Raw genomic sequence first — 15452 nt, 5'->3', positions numbered from 1 at the left:
AAATCGCCCGTTGCTTTACTGACAAGCGCACTGCAAAATACAACACCAGAAGAAGGCCTTCCACAGAAGACCCGATCGCACAACAATACCCTACGAAAACGCACGCACAAAGACGGAGTTTACCCCCAACAAACATAAAAAAAAAAAAATTGAGGATACGTGCAGAAATCTCAAAGCAAAATAGACCTGAAGATGCCGTCAAAACAGTCGAAACAAGTCGACGCTCGAATTATTATACGCACAATAACAAAATAATTGTAGGGCCGAACTATTGTAATATCAACAAATCAAGAGAAAAATCTTTATTTCTGATCCAAACTCCTATTTCTTAATTCTCAATTTTTTTATAACTGTAATTGATTTTTTGGTCCATTTTTTTTTAAACAATACATTACATTCCAATTTTTTTTAACAATTTCCCACCACGTTACGTTTGTTTATCTGTTATTAAATAATAACACTCAAATATAAATAAATAACACTTCGGACAAAATAGCGGGCGCTTTGTATTCTAGTCTATACATCACAGTGAGAAGATTCGATCGGACACCCCCGCACTATTTCGGCTCTCTTCGCGTTCCCAATTTGTATTGAATTAACGGGATCCGATTTTTTTTGCTTTCATTTCTGATTTTTTTTTAGTTTTTTGAACGTGGGCCGCTCAGGACCAAGAATGGTGACGAGAATGGTTCGGAGGGTTCACATCTCTGAAAATATTTTTTCTCCGCAATTTCAGCTTCCTTTCAAAAATGGGACAATCTGGGGTTCTTGAGATAATTATGGCAGAAATGTGTATTTTTTAGCCTTGAGCCTTGGCTGAAATTTTGCAATTTCATGGAAATGGAAACTGTATTAGTAAACGAATTAAAAAGTGATTCGGTTCGAGGTTGAGCGGCGATTGTAACTTTCTTGCCGACAATAAATAAATAGCGAGAATGTTATAGGTAACTAATTTTTCGTTATTTCGGACAGATTGAAGATGTTTGTTGTTTTGGGAATCTAATGGAAAAATACAGGCAAAAAACAGAAACATGAGCTTATAGATAATAAAAAAATTTAGTTTCACAAGTTGTTAAAAAAAAATTTCAAAAATTTTAAACTCCAAAAGAGATACCTACCTAATAATTCTTGAAATGACGAGATTCCAGTTACAACTTTTTGCGTTAGAAATAACAGAAAATCATGTCATTTATCAAAAGTGTTATCAAATCTCATTGTCAGCCGAGTTGTCAGCTTTTGGTTGATGGATTTTATCTCATTTGAAAAAATTAAAAGCTATTCCCAGAACGGTGCTATAACTGTAATTATTTGAATTAAACCGACTTGTTTATAGATGGACGTAACGAATTGATTTCTATTTTAAGAAACTATCCAATGTATCAACGTCTTTTATTAAGGCACCGTAAAAAATATGGAACAGAACAACCCACATCTGGCTTGATATACCTATTCTTGTTGCATTAAAATGTTAGAACCTCATAACCGCCCATCAAAATGCAAGCCGTAAAAAATGTTGAATTAACGGTTATCCTCCTCTGAGATGCTCCTATAATTCAAAAGGTTGAATACTAAAATGTACAATTTTGCCTTTTTGCACGATTTTGATGTGGCGGGGGAAATTACCAACTGTAGGTATAAGAAGTCTTGACCGTGACTTTGAAACAAATTCGCGAATTGTGTGAACGACGCTCGAGATCACCAAGGGGTGGAATTTGTCCAATCAAAATGATCATCACCAGTGTTTGCTTAATTCTTACATTCATATTTAGTCCCTCACCGGTGTCAGCAAACAGTAAGTACTAATTATTTTTCTTTCTTACAACTAGTTTATCCAACACTTTTCAAAAATAATGAGTCAAGCTCAGCCAAGACAAGACAAAAATCTTCCCTACCAAAATATTTTTTTTTATAAAAACTCAACAGTCTTTGTCATTGTCCTGTTAATTAAACAAGAATATTTTTTTTATTTTATTTTCACAACGCCAATTATTTACTTCTCGTGCAACGAGTCCATTAATTGTCCCATTAAAGTTTTTTTTCTTTTCGTTTGTCACATTTCAATTATAGTTGTTGCCTTTTTGTATCGACGACCAGATTCTCTCATCATCACTTGAGATATTTACCGAGATGTTGGCCGACCGAAAACCGCAAAATCTGATATCAGAAATAAATTACAGATTCCAAAACCGGATTAACACTATTCGAAACCAAGTTGCACTTGTTGCGTCCAGATTTTGTAATATTTTTTGTACGGTATCAATATTCTCTTAATGAGTGGATTAACATATTATGCAGTTTGCTTATCAAGTAAAAGTAATACACTCCTTAATCGACTGACGAAGCCGCTTCTAAGCCCGTTTTGATGCGGGAATACCATTTAATTAGTCTGCAGGATGCAGGTGATCAGCAAGTGTATGGAAACACAATCTGGGAAAGAACCAAAACAAATAAATAATACGTCGAGCGAGAGGAGCGCTGGAAAATATAAAGTCTTTATCTGAAGCGCTTATTTTGGTTGATTGACTTTGTAATTCCAATTAGCATAAATTTTCGAGTGCGGAGCCACTGTCGAGATAGAGACCCGACCTGTGGGCGATTTTCATTAAAAATAGGTACTCGAGGCGAGTTGAAGATAGCGTTCGACAAAGTAGTATGTACTACCTACTTATCCCATCAAACAGCTTCGTAAATGGTAAAGAATCCTAAAAAGGTTGGACGAAGAAGTAATAAAAATTAAAAAAACATTTGCCGATTCGGATGCCCGTAATTACAGCCCACCATGCCGTGTTGGGTCAATAACTTTCGGAAAATTGCACCAGTCTTTTTTTAAATTTATTTTGAATTGAAAATGCGGTGTAACAGTAAAATCTGACCGAGGCAAATGAAACCGCTGCTTTTTTCCGTCCGCCACAAAAACTGGAAACATTTTGAATATTCCATCAGTTCAAATCGATAAATTACGAATTAATTATAAGTTGTCCGGCTCAGTTTAGGCAGGAGTTCTGCAAAACAGTTTCATTTGAACACGCTACCAGCAGAGTAATAAAAAGTAACAACCGCAGTAATGTGCTAGGGTTTGCTAACCACACCTATGCAGTAAATTGCACCAGTCAGCTCATATCGTTCATCTGGAACTCTTATTCTAGTAAAACTGGATTGTATCTTAAAAACGTGCACAACCGGTGACACTTCAGAATTCACAATAATTTTAATTCTTACGTAAAGTGTACGTGACATTTTCTTTCGATATTATTATTCTCCCAGTATACACGCTCTTATCTTTATGACTATCATCCTTCAAGTGTAACAATTTATAGATTCAATTTAGGAGAAAAGATCCTCAAGAATGTTTTTGATGAGTCCGATTTGAATGAGTTGTCAAATGTGACATTTATGATATGACGTTTCAACTGTCAAAGTTTGACGTGAATCGAAAGCGCCTTCTATAATTAAAAAATCGAGGAAAAGAGCGAAGTACGAATAAAAATATTTCCAGCTGTACCACTGGGGCTTCCAGCGCAACCCGAAGGACCTCCGGCCATCAAGCCCAAGCAAACCATCCAGCAATTCCAAATAGCCGTGGTCCTGCCCCCCGGGGCGCAGAAACCCACGAACGGGCCCCAACCCCCAAGCTCGGGGTCCCCGGATTACGTCTGGGTCCAACTCCCAGCATCCTACTTCACTCAAGCCCCACCCGTAGCCCAACCTTTGCCCGTCGAACCTCTGCCGATCCAGCCCGGCGTGATGCGACCTCCTAGTCCGGCGAATCCACCAAATGTACCAGCGTCGCCTCCCACTACCAGCGCTCCAGGTAGTATAAATCTGCACTAGAACGCAACCTCATTTCACCTTTTCAGTCGACAATTTGCTGAAGAAGTGTCTAACTCCTCGGGGACAATTTCAAAGCGACGTTTGCAACAAATACGTGAATTGCTGGGACGGAGTGGCGGTGGAGCAGTTTTGTCCTGAAGGAACGGCGTTCAACGCGGCGAAGGGGTACTGTGATTATCCTGCGAATGTGGACTGCGGAGGACGACCTATTCAAGGTAAATGGCTAGGTTTTCGCATTTAAATGGGAATGGTTCAGTAACTGTACAAACGAGTCTGGCGCCACCATAATGATAACTGTTACATGTAGGAATCCCACCTCCGACTCCAAGCAATGCAACCACAGCTGTCCCAGGTCAGACATCTTCGGAGGCTCCCACAACCGCCTCTCCTCCAACGGTCATCGTCAGCCTGCCCACGAGTATTGCGTAAGCAACGCCTTGTTTCCCACTATTGAATAAAAATATTCCAGTTGATCCCAGCCTGCGGAAGAGGTGTCTCAAGCCTCGAGGACAATTCCGCAGCGAGTCCTGCAACAAGTATGTCAACTGTTGGGACGATGTCGTCATAGAACAGGAATGTCCCGAAGGATTGCTGTTCTCAAATAAAGGTTATTGTGACTATCCTCATAACGTGGACTGTCAGAATTCCTCGGCACCGCCACGTAAAAACACAAGTCCAGTATTTTTTTCTTTTTGTTCAAATTTGTTCTTCAGGAAGCGGAGATCTTGTCTCGAGCGAGTGTCCTCTCGATTTTGGTACGTTTAGAAACAAAGACGATTGTCGCAATTACTACACCTGCATCGGCGGAAAAATTGTAGCAAATTATAGTTGTCCTGTTGGATTCAACTTCAATGATGTAAGAACCCGCGAATATTTGTAATAACAGTGAAAAATTTTTTTTTTCGATAGAACATTGGAGTTTGCGATTATGCCGACAGAGTAGACTGTACTAAAGAGCCTTTCGTGTATAATCCAAGGTCCAACTTTTTGTCAAATGTACCCAAAGGTAGGTGAAAATATGTTTGCTAAATGCAGACGTAAATGTCAGTAGGGTGTGATAAGTCACTTCTGAGATTTCTGCAGCGTCAGACGTCAAAGTGACACATGTCAGACAAACTATCAAGCTCTGATTTTAATTGTTTTCAAGATTTCATGGAGAAAATAGACAATTGCGAACCGGGTTCGATGTTTGCCCTCAACCCACAATGCACCGCTGCTTGCCTGTGTCACGACGGTCTATCCGAAGTGGTTCAGTGTCCAGTGGGTCTCGCCTACGATTCTCACGCCGACAAATGCCTCTTACCACATCTTGCCAAATGGTACAATCCATCGCTTCAAATTCTTACCAATCAACAATTCTGTTTCAGCTAAAACGAACGAATTCCCAACAAGACTCCAATTATTTATTTAACTTATTTTCGTCGGTTCATGATTTCATTCCTGCGAGGACGGAATGTACGGGATGGTGGTGGTACTTTTTTCATTTCATTCTTTCGATAAAAATATAATCTAATTTATAAGAATCCAGTTCAGGTTTTTTTTTAATCCCAAACACGTTTCTGATAATTATGCAGTTCTGGCTCCCAAAGATTATTTGCGAAATATGCTAATTTAATAAAAATGTTTTATTGGACATTCGTAATCGGAGAAGAATGTGTGGCGAAAACATTCAAACGACTTCGGATGACAATAAAACTGTTAAAAAGTGAAATTAAGTGAATCTGGCGCAATTATTTTGCAGTCAAGACGAGCAATTATCGTTTTATGGTGATACAAAGAAGAAAGTCGAAATTGTCAAATATTAAAAAATAAACATTTATTGCAGCTCGTGTGAACTGACATGTTGTTTATGAGGCGAAAGTCTATTTTCCATAACACCAAAAAAATTATCAATTCCATAATATAGAAACAAAAAACATAATAATACAAACAAGTTTGTAAACAGAGCAATGGACAGTTTACTATCTTTCCAACTTAAATCATGCTTACATTAGTCTCTAGTTTAATTTTCCTACTGGTGTTAGTTATGTCACTTAATTAAATGTCTGTATATTTATGGCTAACAGGCAACAACCTATTAATCTATTATTTCTAAGCACTTATATAAGTGACAATTTTTAGTTTGAAATAATTTCGTTGCGACTTAACTAAGTGCGTTTGTTATTTTTAAATAGTAATTAAGTATGGAGTGAAAATGCACTTATAAAAGCTTCCTAAATCTCAATGGATTAGCACATTATACATAATAGACATGCAGTGATATAATATTCACCTCTTAGCCTCAAATTACATCGACATTTGCTTGAATCGACGTAGATGTTATACGTCCTTGTCCAAAATTGAATTAGAGGCCATAATTAAAAAAAAATATAAATTAGACAATCAAGTGTTAAGTAGTTGTATTAAAAATAATAATAACAGTTTCCAGTCAACTAGTTATCGGTGTTGATGGAAAAATTGTGACGTGTCTGGCGATAAATCATCTCCTCTGGAAAAAAAACTTGATTTATAAACGAAATAATTAATCGAAACAAATATCGCGACAAAAAGTTTGTCGCTCAGGCCAAGGTCGTTGGCGGATGTTAGAAATCCCATCCGGCACAAAACGAATTGTGTTTAATTTGCAAACTCAGCCCCGGCAACATCCTAAAAATAGATTGTCTATCAGCGGCATCAATTAATTAATTTCCAAAAAAACAATGATGTCTCAAGTACGAATGTGGTGTTTTCGTGAAAACGGAAATGCGAATCATGATACCGTACGATTTCTTGTATTGCGAAGAATACAAATGATTGTCTAGAGAGGGAAATGGTATTGTTAGCGGGTTAACTTTGACACACGAACTGGAACCGACAACCGCAAAGTCACCTTGGTATCTGGTGTCTTTGCTAAATCAATTTTCATCAAGGTTCGAGATGGAGATGAAGTCGAAGCCACACCTAATCTCGTTTACATTTCCTAGAAGAACAACAAAAACTTCCAGATGATTCTCCTCACGTCAAAATGTATCCATGCAAGTTTTAGACTAACAAATGGTGAATAACAAAGAGTGTTTACGTTTTTTCACCTCGTCCGAGAGCCTAATAAGTGATTTTTCTAAATTGTTGGTTAGGTTTCATAAATGTCATTTTAATGTGACAGTCACAGGTGACAGCTGTCACAATAGGGAAATGTCAGTTTTAAATTTCAGAAATGAGCGGAAAAATTCAGATTTGAAGTTATTTACTCACAAGATATTAAATTTGAATTGTTTTTACGTTCTTAATTCATTCCTTCTCGCGCACAACAGATCGTAAATGACAAAATTGGTTAAAAAGCGACGAGTTTTATTGTTTGTTTGCTCAGAATATTTTGACAGATGCAATTTTGGTGGATGCGCCGGATCACTATTTGCTCCTACCCTGGTAAAAACCCCTAGGATCGGTATTCTTCCATTAAAAAAAATGTACTTCTTGCACTTTGTTTAATCGGTGACAGTCAAGAGCAACCGTAACACTAGGTACTCAAAAACGAATTTCCTTTTTCAACTTTTACTTCGTTGAAGAGTCCTTCAGTTACAATTTCGACGAAACATGTCACCACTTGCTTCCGTTTGGTTCTTCAGCGTTACTAGCGTGAACGGAACGCATTCAGGTTTACTAACAGACCACAAAATAAGTAATTTTGAAATTGTGAGTAGTTCAGTTGTTGAAAATCAAGCCTGACCCAAAAAAATAACCGATTGAGAAAGTAAATTATCAATATTTACATCACTTGCACGGTGGCACGGCATTTAGGTCGCACTGCACACGTTCTAAAAGAAATCTAATTACGCTATTATCGAATCTCGACGCAGCAAAACGAGAAAAAATCGCGATCCCTTGGTTCTGTCATCGACCGATTTAATTGCATCTCGGGTTGTATTTTTTTCATTTTAGAATGTTAAGAGATCGATTATTTTTTAGCAACGCAATATTTTTAATCTGAATATTTTAATGTCGGCTGCTTTTTGCAGAATCCACGTCATTTACATTTTAATTGCTGGGCTCAACATCTATTGCATATTTTTCGAAATTCTGCAATCCGATCGAACGATGCTTTTTCAATAAATTATTCTGTGACCCACAATCGGACACTTGATGCTCTCGAAGAGTGATTTTGCTTCTGAATGGACAAGAGAGACCACAAGAATTTTTTGACTGACCCACTCATTATGCTAATGCACACTTTTTCTGTTGGAAAATCGTTAAAATTTTAAAAATAGTGAAAGTAAACAAGTATTTGGCTTTTTTCGGTTTCGATAAAAACCAGTTTTCACTTATGACCTTCAAATTAACGGCTATTTATAGCAATACAATGAGTGCGTGACATTTCCAAAATACTTCACTTTTCCTACAGAAAATCCTGATCGCGTGGAATGACATCACACAAAAAATTCTCAAACGAGTCCGCAACAATCTCATCGAAACATGGACGATTTCTACGAGATGTGTTAATTATTTTATCGAAACGTTTCATCGTTTGTCGGTAAATGTTTATGAACCAAGATGAACCGAGTGTGCCACTTTAGCATAATATAAACAACATCGTCGAAAATCATTGCGATTGTGCACAATTATATAATGAGTGTTTTATTCTCAATGATGTCCATAGTGAAAGTAAGAGCCGGTGGGTAAATGTCTTACGATATTCCAAATATTTTAAGTAATCTGTTTTCATAACATGTTTATCAGAGAGCAGCAATGTGGAGCATTTGGTCTGAACAGACGAATAATTGTTCGTTGTTTGACAAATCGAGAGAAAATTTCAGATTTTGCAGTGAAGTTACAAAATCACACGTTCGTGTTAAATTATGAAATTGAAGGTTAAAATCCGGTGCAAAACTAGAAAGTGTCTACACCTACTACAAGTCACCTCTTCGTTAAGTGTGGAAACGCCATTAATTAGTGCACACTTTTTCGGCAGAAGCCTAATTATCAATTAGTGAAGAAAGCAAATTGAGCAAATCTGGATTTTGAAACTCATTGATCTGATCAACTTTATTCACCTACGTGCTACTCTCTTATGTAACATTAGTCAAGGTTAGCCGGTCTTGATTGCACAAAAAATGCACAAATTCGTCTGCATCGATTCTTCTGCCAGCGGCGCTCGCTAAACTATGACATTTGCAGGATCTGTCAAGGATGTAACATCCTGTTATGCGGCTAAATAACATCATATTCCGAAGATTCCGGGCCAGGTGAGTGTGCCAAGTCTACAAACAACCTGTTCGACTGTACCCATCTCCGACACAAGGAGAACAACTTTTCATTTCGGTTCTACACGTTTCTCTCGAAGAAAAGTTGTGCAAAAATTTTGAAAGAGCGCCGTTGTCGCCGCGTTTTGATCCGAGAAAACCGGGAAATTTTCCGCTGCGGGGTTGCCAGTTCCCCGGAATTAGATTGTAAAATGCAGAACTTGATTAGAGAATTTTCAATTTATTTAGTAATAAATCAATGTGAAAAACCCACAGAAAAAAAAATTAGCTAAACACATCTTCATCAACCATCACAGTTGATAATGATATTTATTTACAGTATGGTTCATACTATACAAATATACCTACGTAATAAAAAATAAAAATGTTATTGATAATTCACACTAAAGTCCATTCAAAAATCAAGAAACCACCACCTGTTGCTTTACGTTGGTAGAATTTAAAAAACCCTAGGTAGATATTTTTTCATACTATGTTGGTAACAATTATGACATTTATTTGATTCAAAATAAAATTCCATTGCTTTGAATTCCGTTCATATTGTTTTATTAGCAGCACGTTTCATTTATTTATTGATTCTTATTATTTTTACTTAAACATGCCCAGAAAAACAAGACATTTAATAAACACTTAACCTCAAAATTACAATTCTCACCAAATTTTACACTAAACAGCGTTGCCGGTAGTAATTATCGAGGAAAATGCGACGTTGGTGGTTTTTTAATTTGAATGGACTTTACAAGAAGTATAATCATTGTTACATTAACGATGATCTTCCGGAATCTTCGGTTTTGTCACTTGATGCATTGCAGTGATGCATCATCGCAAAGAAAATATAACTGATGGTATTACAATACTTTGAAAAATAACGTAAACTTTATTGTTTCCTTTAATGGACTTAAATAGATATTGAGAATATTGTCTTCCTGGTCATCATCTGTCTCTTTTTCTGATTTTCCCCAAATTCTTGTATCAGTTGTAATTAGTAGTACTTCCGCCATCATCTCCACCGTTACCTCAATTCCTTTGCCTCCTCCAATTTTGAAGGTTAGGTTTTCAAATGTCGACATCTTTAACCTTTTAGCGTAACATCTATGTTGGAACTGATGAAATTCCCACATCATTTCCTTCATATTCATATTATCCAAAGCAAAAACTTGCTGTTCTTGATTTTATCACTGAAAACGGGGAAATTTCGCGTAGCGGCGTTGCCAGCTCCCCGAAATGATCCGCTCTAGACCGTAAAATGCAGATGTTCGGTCGACCGGTGAAATTGGTACGCATGTGATGAATGCAATTTCTAATTGTTTGTTTGCATTTATGCGGTTCTTGAACTGTTTGGCCATTTAGGCGTGAATTTTCTCGGTCCCTCTGTATTTTTGCTAACTGTGCGGCGCCAAATTTTGCATTTGGATTACTGTTACAGAATCATTATGTGACTCATGTCTCGTCCAATAATACTCTGACATCCGTTATTTTACTAGTGTGCAAGAAATTCATAACCGAGCTTTGTTCGGCGGAAGTCACGCCTCGAACATCCTTCGATTCTTCGGACAAGTTTTAATGAATTCCTGCACGATCCTGAAATACAGCCAATTAGCAGGAATTGTACAGAACGGAACGACAAAGTGTGAGAGTCAGATGCAGATGTCTTGATCTTTGGCGGGTTAACAGCGAAGATTTGCTTCAAGAAAATCGAGCTTTCTAATAGTTTTGGACTTATCAGTCGGATTGCAGAATGGTTATCACCGAACGAGTTCTTCAGATTGCTTTGGCGAAATATCAGATATTTGCAAAATAATTATTTCGCAAGTTGTCGTGAATGGTGCAAGTAGTTTCATTTATGTTTTGCAAATGTTGGAAGAAAATTAACCATTTCAAGACTATTGACCTATCAGATAATCCAAATTGAGGCAAACAACTCGCGTTATATAAATATTTGTTACCAGTTTGAGCCGAAACGTGTTCACGATTTGCAAAAAAAGACAAAGATGTAAAAAGTTGTTGTTTCAAAATTTTGGCGGCGAATTTATGAAAGTGCGTTAAAAATGGGATTGTGCAGGTAATAAATTGCGACTAGGATGTAAAAGGATGGAAAAAATATCCGAGTTTATGGCAATTCGAGAGATAACCCTGAGATGTTTTGTTCTTTGCATAATTTATGAAACGCTCGAAAGATCAAAATGCTCTAAGGTGAAGGTTTAGACGATGCGCTCAGTTTTGCACATATTCAAAGATAAATTAATATTTTCTCTTCCATAATTAGAGTCAAGGTTTTATTTTTGGTGGTATCGATGCATCAAAATTCTTCAATGTAAATGTCTGTTCCAAATTAAATTTGATATTTTTACAGCGAAACACACTTAGGCAATCCAGGGTCACTGCAATGGCACAAAACTGTCAAACTCGCAAATCTTCTTTAACCTTATTACAAAATGGCGGAAAAGCAATATGTCAGCGCTCCGATTGCATTTCCTGTTGGTCTCATAGGTCAAAGTCGCAACCTTTGAGTGTCCAGCGAAGGATGATTTTATTGTGCCACTCGGTATACTACTTGACACGTCACACCGTACAGTTTTAACATATTTTACACTTCAACCCGAGGTAATGTCTGCCTACAAATGCATAATACAGCTGCTGCAGTGGCGTTCATACTTCGTGAATACTAATCATTTATGTAAGAGTCGGTTATGCAAGAATTCTAAGAAAACCGGCGGAAGAAGATCCATAATGGGTGCGACTAATAATATGTGGCAAATGGTAAACGCCAGGGACTGTTGGAAAAAATTTTGATCTTTCAGGAACAAACGACGATTCGAGACGGTTTTCCAGCTTCGGCTTCCGGGAAAATTGAATAAATTTGTTGCAGTCGCGGTAGAGAACTGTTAGTGTTAGGTAATGTTGTTTGATTAGATTTGATTAAAAATTGTGCCAACTACCTTGAGGGGCTTCCGTATTTTGTGAATAAAATAAAAAATCAAGAATTAAAAGGGAGCGTTAAATATAAAATAAACCATGACGAGTTTATGACGTTATAAATCATAGGTTGAGCATCTCGGTTTGAAATCGTGCTCGTAATGGCGAGAAGAATCGTATGTTTGATGATTTACAACCATTTCGAACGGCCTCTGGAGATTATGATTTATGATGAAACATACGCTTTGTTGGTCAAAAAGCTTCTCTGGAAGGATGTGGGATGATAGAGGGTCATGTCTGCATGGAAGTGCTAAAGTTCAGTGGAAATAAATATGGAAGACGTTAAATAAATTTTTTGGTTCTTCACTGATTCAGAAGAGAACAAGAAAGGAAATGAAGTGTCGGAAAGAAAGAATAGAGTGAAAGAAACAATGGGAAGTAGATGGGAAGGTATGCAATAATTAATAAAATTGATGGAAGAATAGTGGGAGGAAAAGGAAATAATTGTTATAAAAGAAATTAATGGTACGAAGGGAAACTAATAAAAAAGAAAATGAAGGAAATGTCTGCGATTTGAGTGTCCAGAGAGGAAGAAAACTGTTATGATTATATGACGGAATTGGTGGAGTAAAAAGGGGAAAGATTAAGACTGACGAAACAAGAATCGGAAAAAAAACCAAATACGTACTTAGAAAAAAAGAGGAGAACCGAATATAACCTTAAAATTCACTAACATAAATTAGAGAAGAGATCACGAGGGCAATTTGATTGAACCAGTAGGGCTAGGTGAAAAATAGTATCAGAGGTGGATTAGCTGTGTTTTTTCTTTTCAATAAGTTCGTTGTGACCGGTCAAAAAAGTTCGTGTCAAGAAAGAAAAGAAAAATCAAAAGTCTAGCCAAAGAAAATTACTTGACCCCCTACTTCAACTTTTCCGATTGAAGTTGAACGTTAATTCGTCTTTAAAGAGGCTATTTTGAGTCCATTGGAGCTGTCAAATTTTCGATGTTTAGGCCGGTAAAGTAGGAACCGACCATAACATAAATTTTAGCGATTTGAGACTTCGTCTCGATCGAACCAAGAGGAGTAAGTTGAAAATAGTGGGAAAAGCGAATTGACCATTCTTTGCTGCATTAGTATGCATTTTTTGAGAATTTTTCGGGCCCCCATAAGTCCGTGAGGACCGGTCAAAGGGGATGGTGCCAGGAAAGGGAAAAAAGACAAAAGTTGATCAAATAAATTGTATTTGAAACCGTGCTGTAAATCCAACTTCACTTTAGTCATTTTTCACGCGACAACACGTCAAAAAAGTTCTCTGATGGAAGTGGAACATCATCTTTTGGGTAAAAAGACCATTCTGAGTCGACTCTCGACTGGTGCGCTCGGTTTCAATACAGCAGCCGGTAAAGTAGGAATCGAAGGTGACAGGAATTTGCAAAAACCGTGGGGCTATTTTGAGGCTTCGTCAAGATCAAACCAGCAAGACTACGTTGAAGATAGTAACAGGGACGGATTCCCCGTTCTTTTCTGTACGAGTGTGAATTTTTTTGAAAATTTTCGAGTCCCAATAAAACTGTAGTGATCGGACAAACGGGGTGGTGAAAAAGGAAAAATGAAAAGATTAAAAAAAACAAAAATAGTACAATATAGTTTCTATTTGATTTGCCGAAACTTCCTTTTTCTATTCTGTGTATTCTTATTCTCTGTTTTAGGCAAAAATAATAAAAATAATTTTTTTAAAAACATTTAAACACATCTTTTTCTTCCTACTTTATTGTTCATTAACTACTCTCTTTTTTCATTCTTTCCCACTGTCTTTTCTTCTTTCAACCTAAAAAAAAAGCATTGCTTCATTGCCCGCTCCCGCAATTTCCATTCCTTCTCTCATCACGTTACATAACGCTTAATTTATGGCTTCTTACATTAAGCCTTATTAAAAGACGCCCAGGTAGATTCACCATCATCTTCGCAAGTCTTCTCTCGCAATCTCCGTGGGTTTACTAAAAATAGCCGCCAGACAAATGGCAATGTTACTCAAAGGTCGACGCGACTTGTTGTCGAACAATTGTCTCATTATTGAAAAACCCAAATTGTCGAGACATTAACTTCGGAAAAATGCTTAAAATTCGTCGTCACACTTTCACTTTTTCGCATTGATATTTCATAGTGTCATGTTTTATGGAGTCGGGGAGAAAGTCAAGTTGCCTTTTTGATCCGTCTCTCACAACGAAAACTTCACAAAAGCAACCCCAATTAAGCGGTATTGCGCAACACGACCGGTTGCCAAGCTCAAATCACCTATAAAATATGAAACAACGAATGTGTAAGTCACCGCGAGCTCAACCGTGCCGTTCACGGCGGTCTAATGGGCCAGCATTGTGCAATTCGAGAGATCTTCTCGCAGCCAAAGAACGGCACATTCCTCGTTCATTACAAATCCATGGGCGTTTGTAGAATTACACAGTGCATAGTGGCTGGTTGGGCGTGTACAGTGAAAGTGAATTAACAAGAATATATTAAAATATTTAGCGGACAGTAAGTCTGATGGGCACAGTCGGACCTTGAGTGCATGGTACAGAAATATATAACGACAACCGACGATTTATTCGCTTTCCTTCGACTTTATTTAAGAGATGCTTTCGTCGTCGCATTAAAACCACCTCGAAACCGCATAAATCAATCTGTTGTACGCAACGCAAAAATGCAAGGCATTCGCCTTCGACAAAGAACCAACGGTCCGCGTAATTCGTTTTTATGCAAATTCCCTCGGAAATATTTGTTATCAATGTCAGGCGATGGGCGGGTTTCTCGAAAAAAATTCGAATGCGTCGCACTGAAATATTTACCATCGCGGTGAAAACAAAACAGCACAGGTGAGGCGAAAACATTTAAATTTCGTCGATTACGTGAGCCGCCTCGGAATTGAGTTTCCACAGAGAAATCGACAACAGTTATAAAATCACAACGATGTAAATGTTATGTTCAAAAAGATGTAACATGTGCCCCGAAAACCCATGATCGACCCTGAGAATCAACCCAGATGGGCACACCCAACTTTCCACTCGATCAACGACTGTCGCGATGCATCCAGACCGATCCGCAACGGTTGTCTGTTTACTTCGTGCCTCAATTATACACCGGCCAAAAATCAACAATTTATAGGTCTTTGCCAAGTTTAAGGTTGCGAGATTTGTACGCACTAAACCTAGATCGATACGTAATTTCGTGTAAACAGATCTGGTGAATTTGAAGTAATCTGATTTCTTAATCGAACCTTAAACTATGCAAATTAGCGCTGTTACGCACGAATTATTTCGAATCCCTCGAGCTATCAGAGGGTACCTCACTTAACTAAGAATGTCTCAACTATTTTAATGGCTCATTGAAGGTGAACTGCTGTTCGAATTTAGGGGGGGTCAGTGAAATTCGATCCAACATTGTCACTCAAACTGCCTGTACAAAATTCTTG

At 37.6% G+C, this 15452-nt stretch overlaps 1 protein-coding gene across 2 annotated transcripts; it reads left to right on the top strand.

The window, feature by feature from the left end:
• Positions 1 to 1602: 1602 nt before the first annotated feature.
• Positions 1603 to 5358, top strand: LOC138135783 (probable chitinase 10). 2 transcript variants are annotated; one of them, XM_069054647.1, is made up of 9 exons: positions 1603 to 1792; positions 3497 to 3814; positions 3858 to 4046; positions 4139 to 4249; positions 4301 to 4492; positions 4545 to 4687; positions 4741 to 4837; positions 4979 to 5150; positions 5199 to 5358. In XM_069054647.1, exons 1-9 carry the CDS (start codon positions 1726 to 1728, stop codon positions 5200 to 5202), a joined length of 1293 nt encoding a protein of 430 aa, XP_068910748.1. In that variant the 5' UTR covers positions 1603 to 1725; the 3' UTR covers positions 5203 to 5358. The 2 variants fall into 2 exon arrangements, with proteins under 2 accessions (XP_068910748.1, XP_068910749.1); XM_069054648.1 differs by having other exon boundaries at positions 1605 to 1792; positions 3497 to 3811.
• The last annotated feature ends 10094 nt before the right edge of the window (positions 5359 to 15452 follow it).

Source organism: Tenebrio molitor, chromosome 7 (assembly GCF_963966145.1).
Source record: "Tenebrio molitor chromosome 7, icTenMoli1.1, whole genome shotgun sequence".
Lineage (NCBI taxonomy): Eukaryota > Metazoa > Arthropoda > Insecta > Coleoptera > Tenebrionidae > Tenebrio > Tenebrio molitor.
This window is presented reverse-complemented; position numbering and strand designations above follow the sequence as displayed.

Bases quoted from the DNA above. Each gene is read 5' to 3' on its own strand.
- LOC138135783 (XM_069054647.1), top strand. From the start codon at position 1,726: ATGATCATCACCAGTGTTTGCTTAATTCTTACATTCATATTTAGTCCC. The intron at 1,793-3,496 runs GTAAGTACTAAT...AAATATTTCCAG, and splicing joins CTCACCGGTGTCAGCAAACA to CTGTACCACTGGGGCTTCCA. The intron at 4,250-4,300 runs GTATTGCGTAAG...AAAATATTCCAG, and splicing joins CATCGTCAGCCTGCCCACGA to TTGATCCCAGCCTGCGGAAG.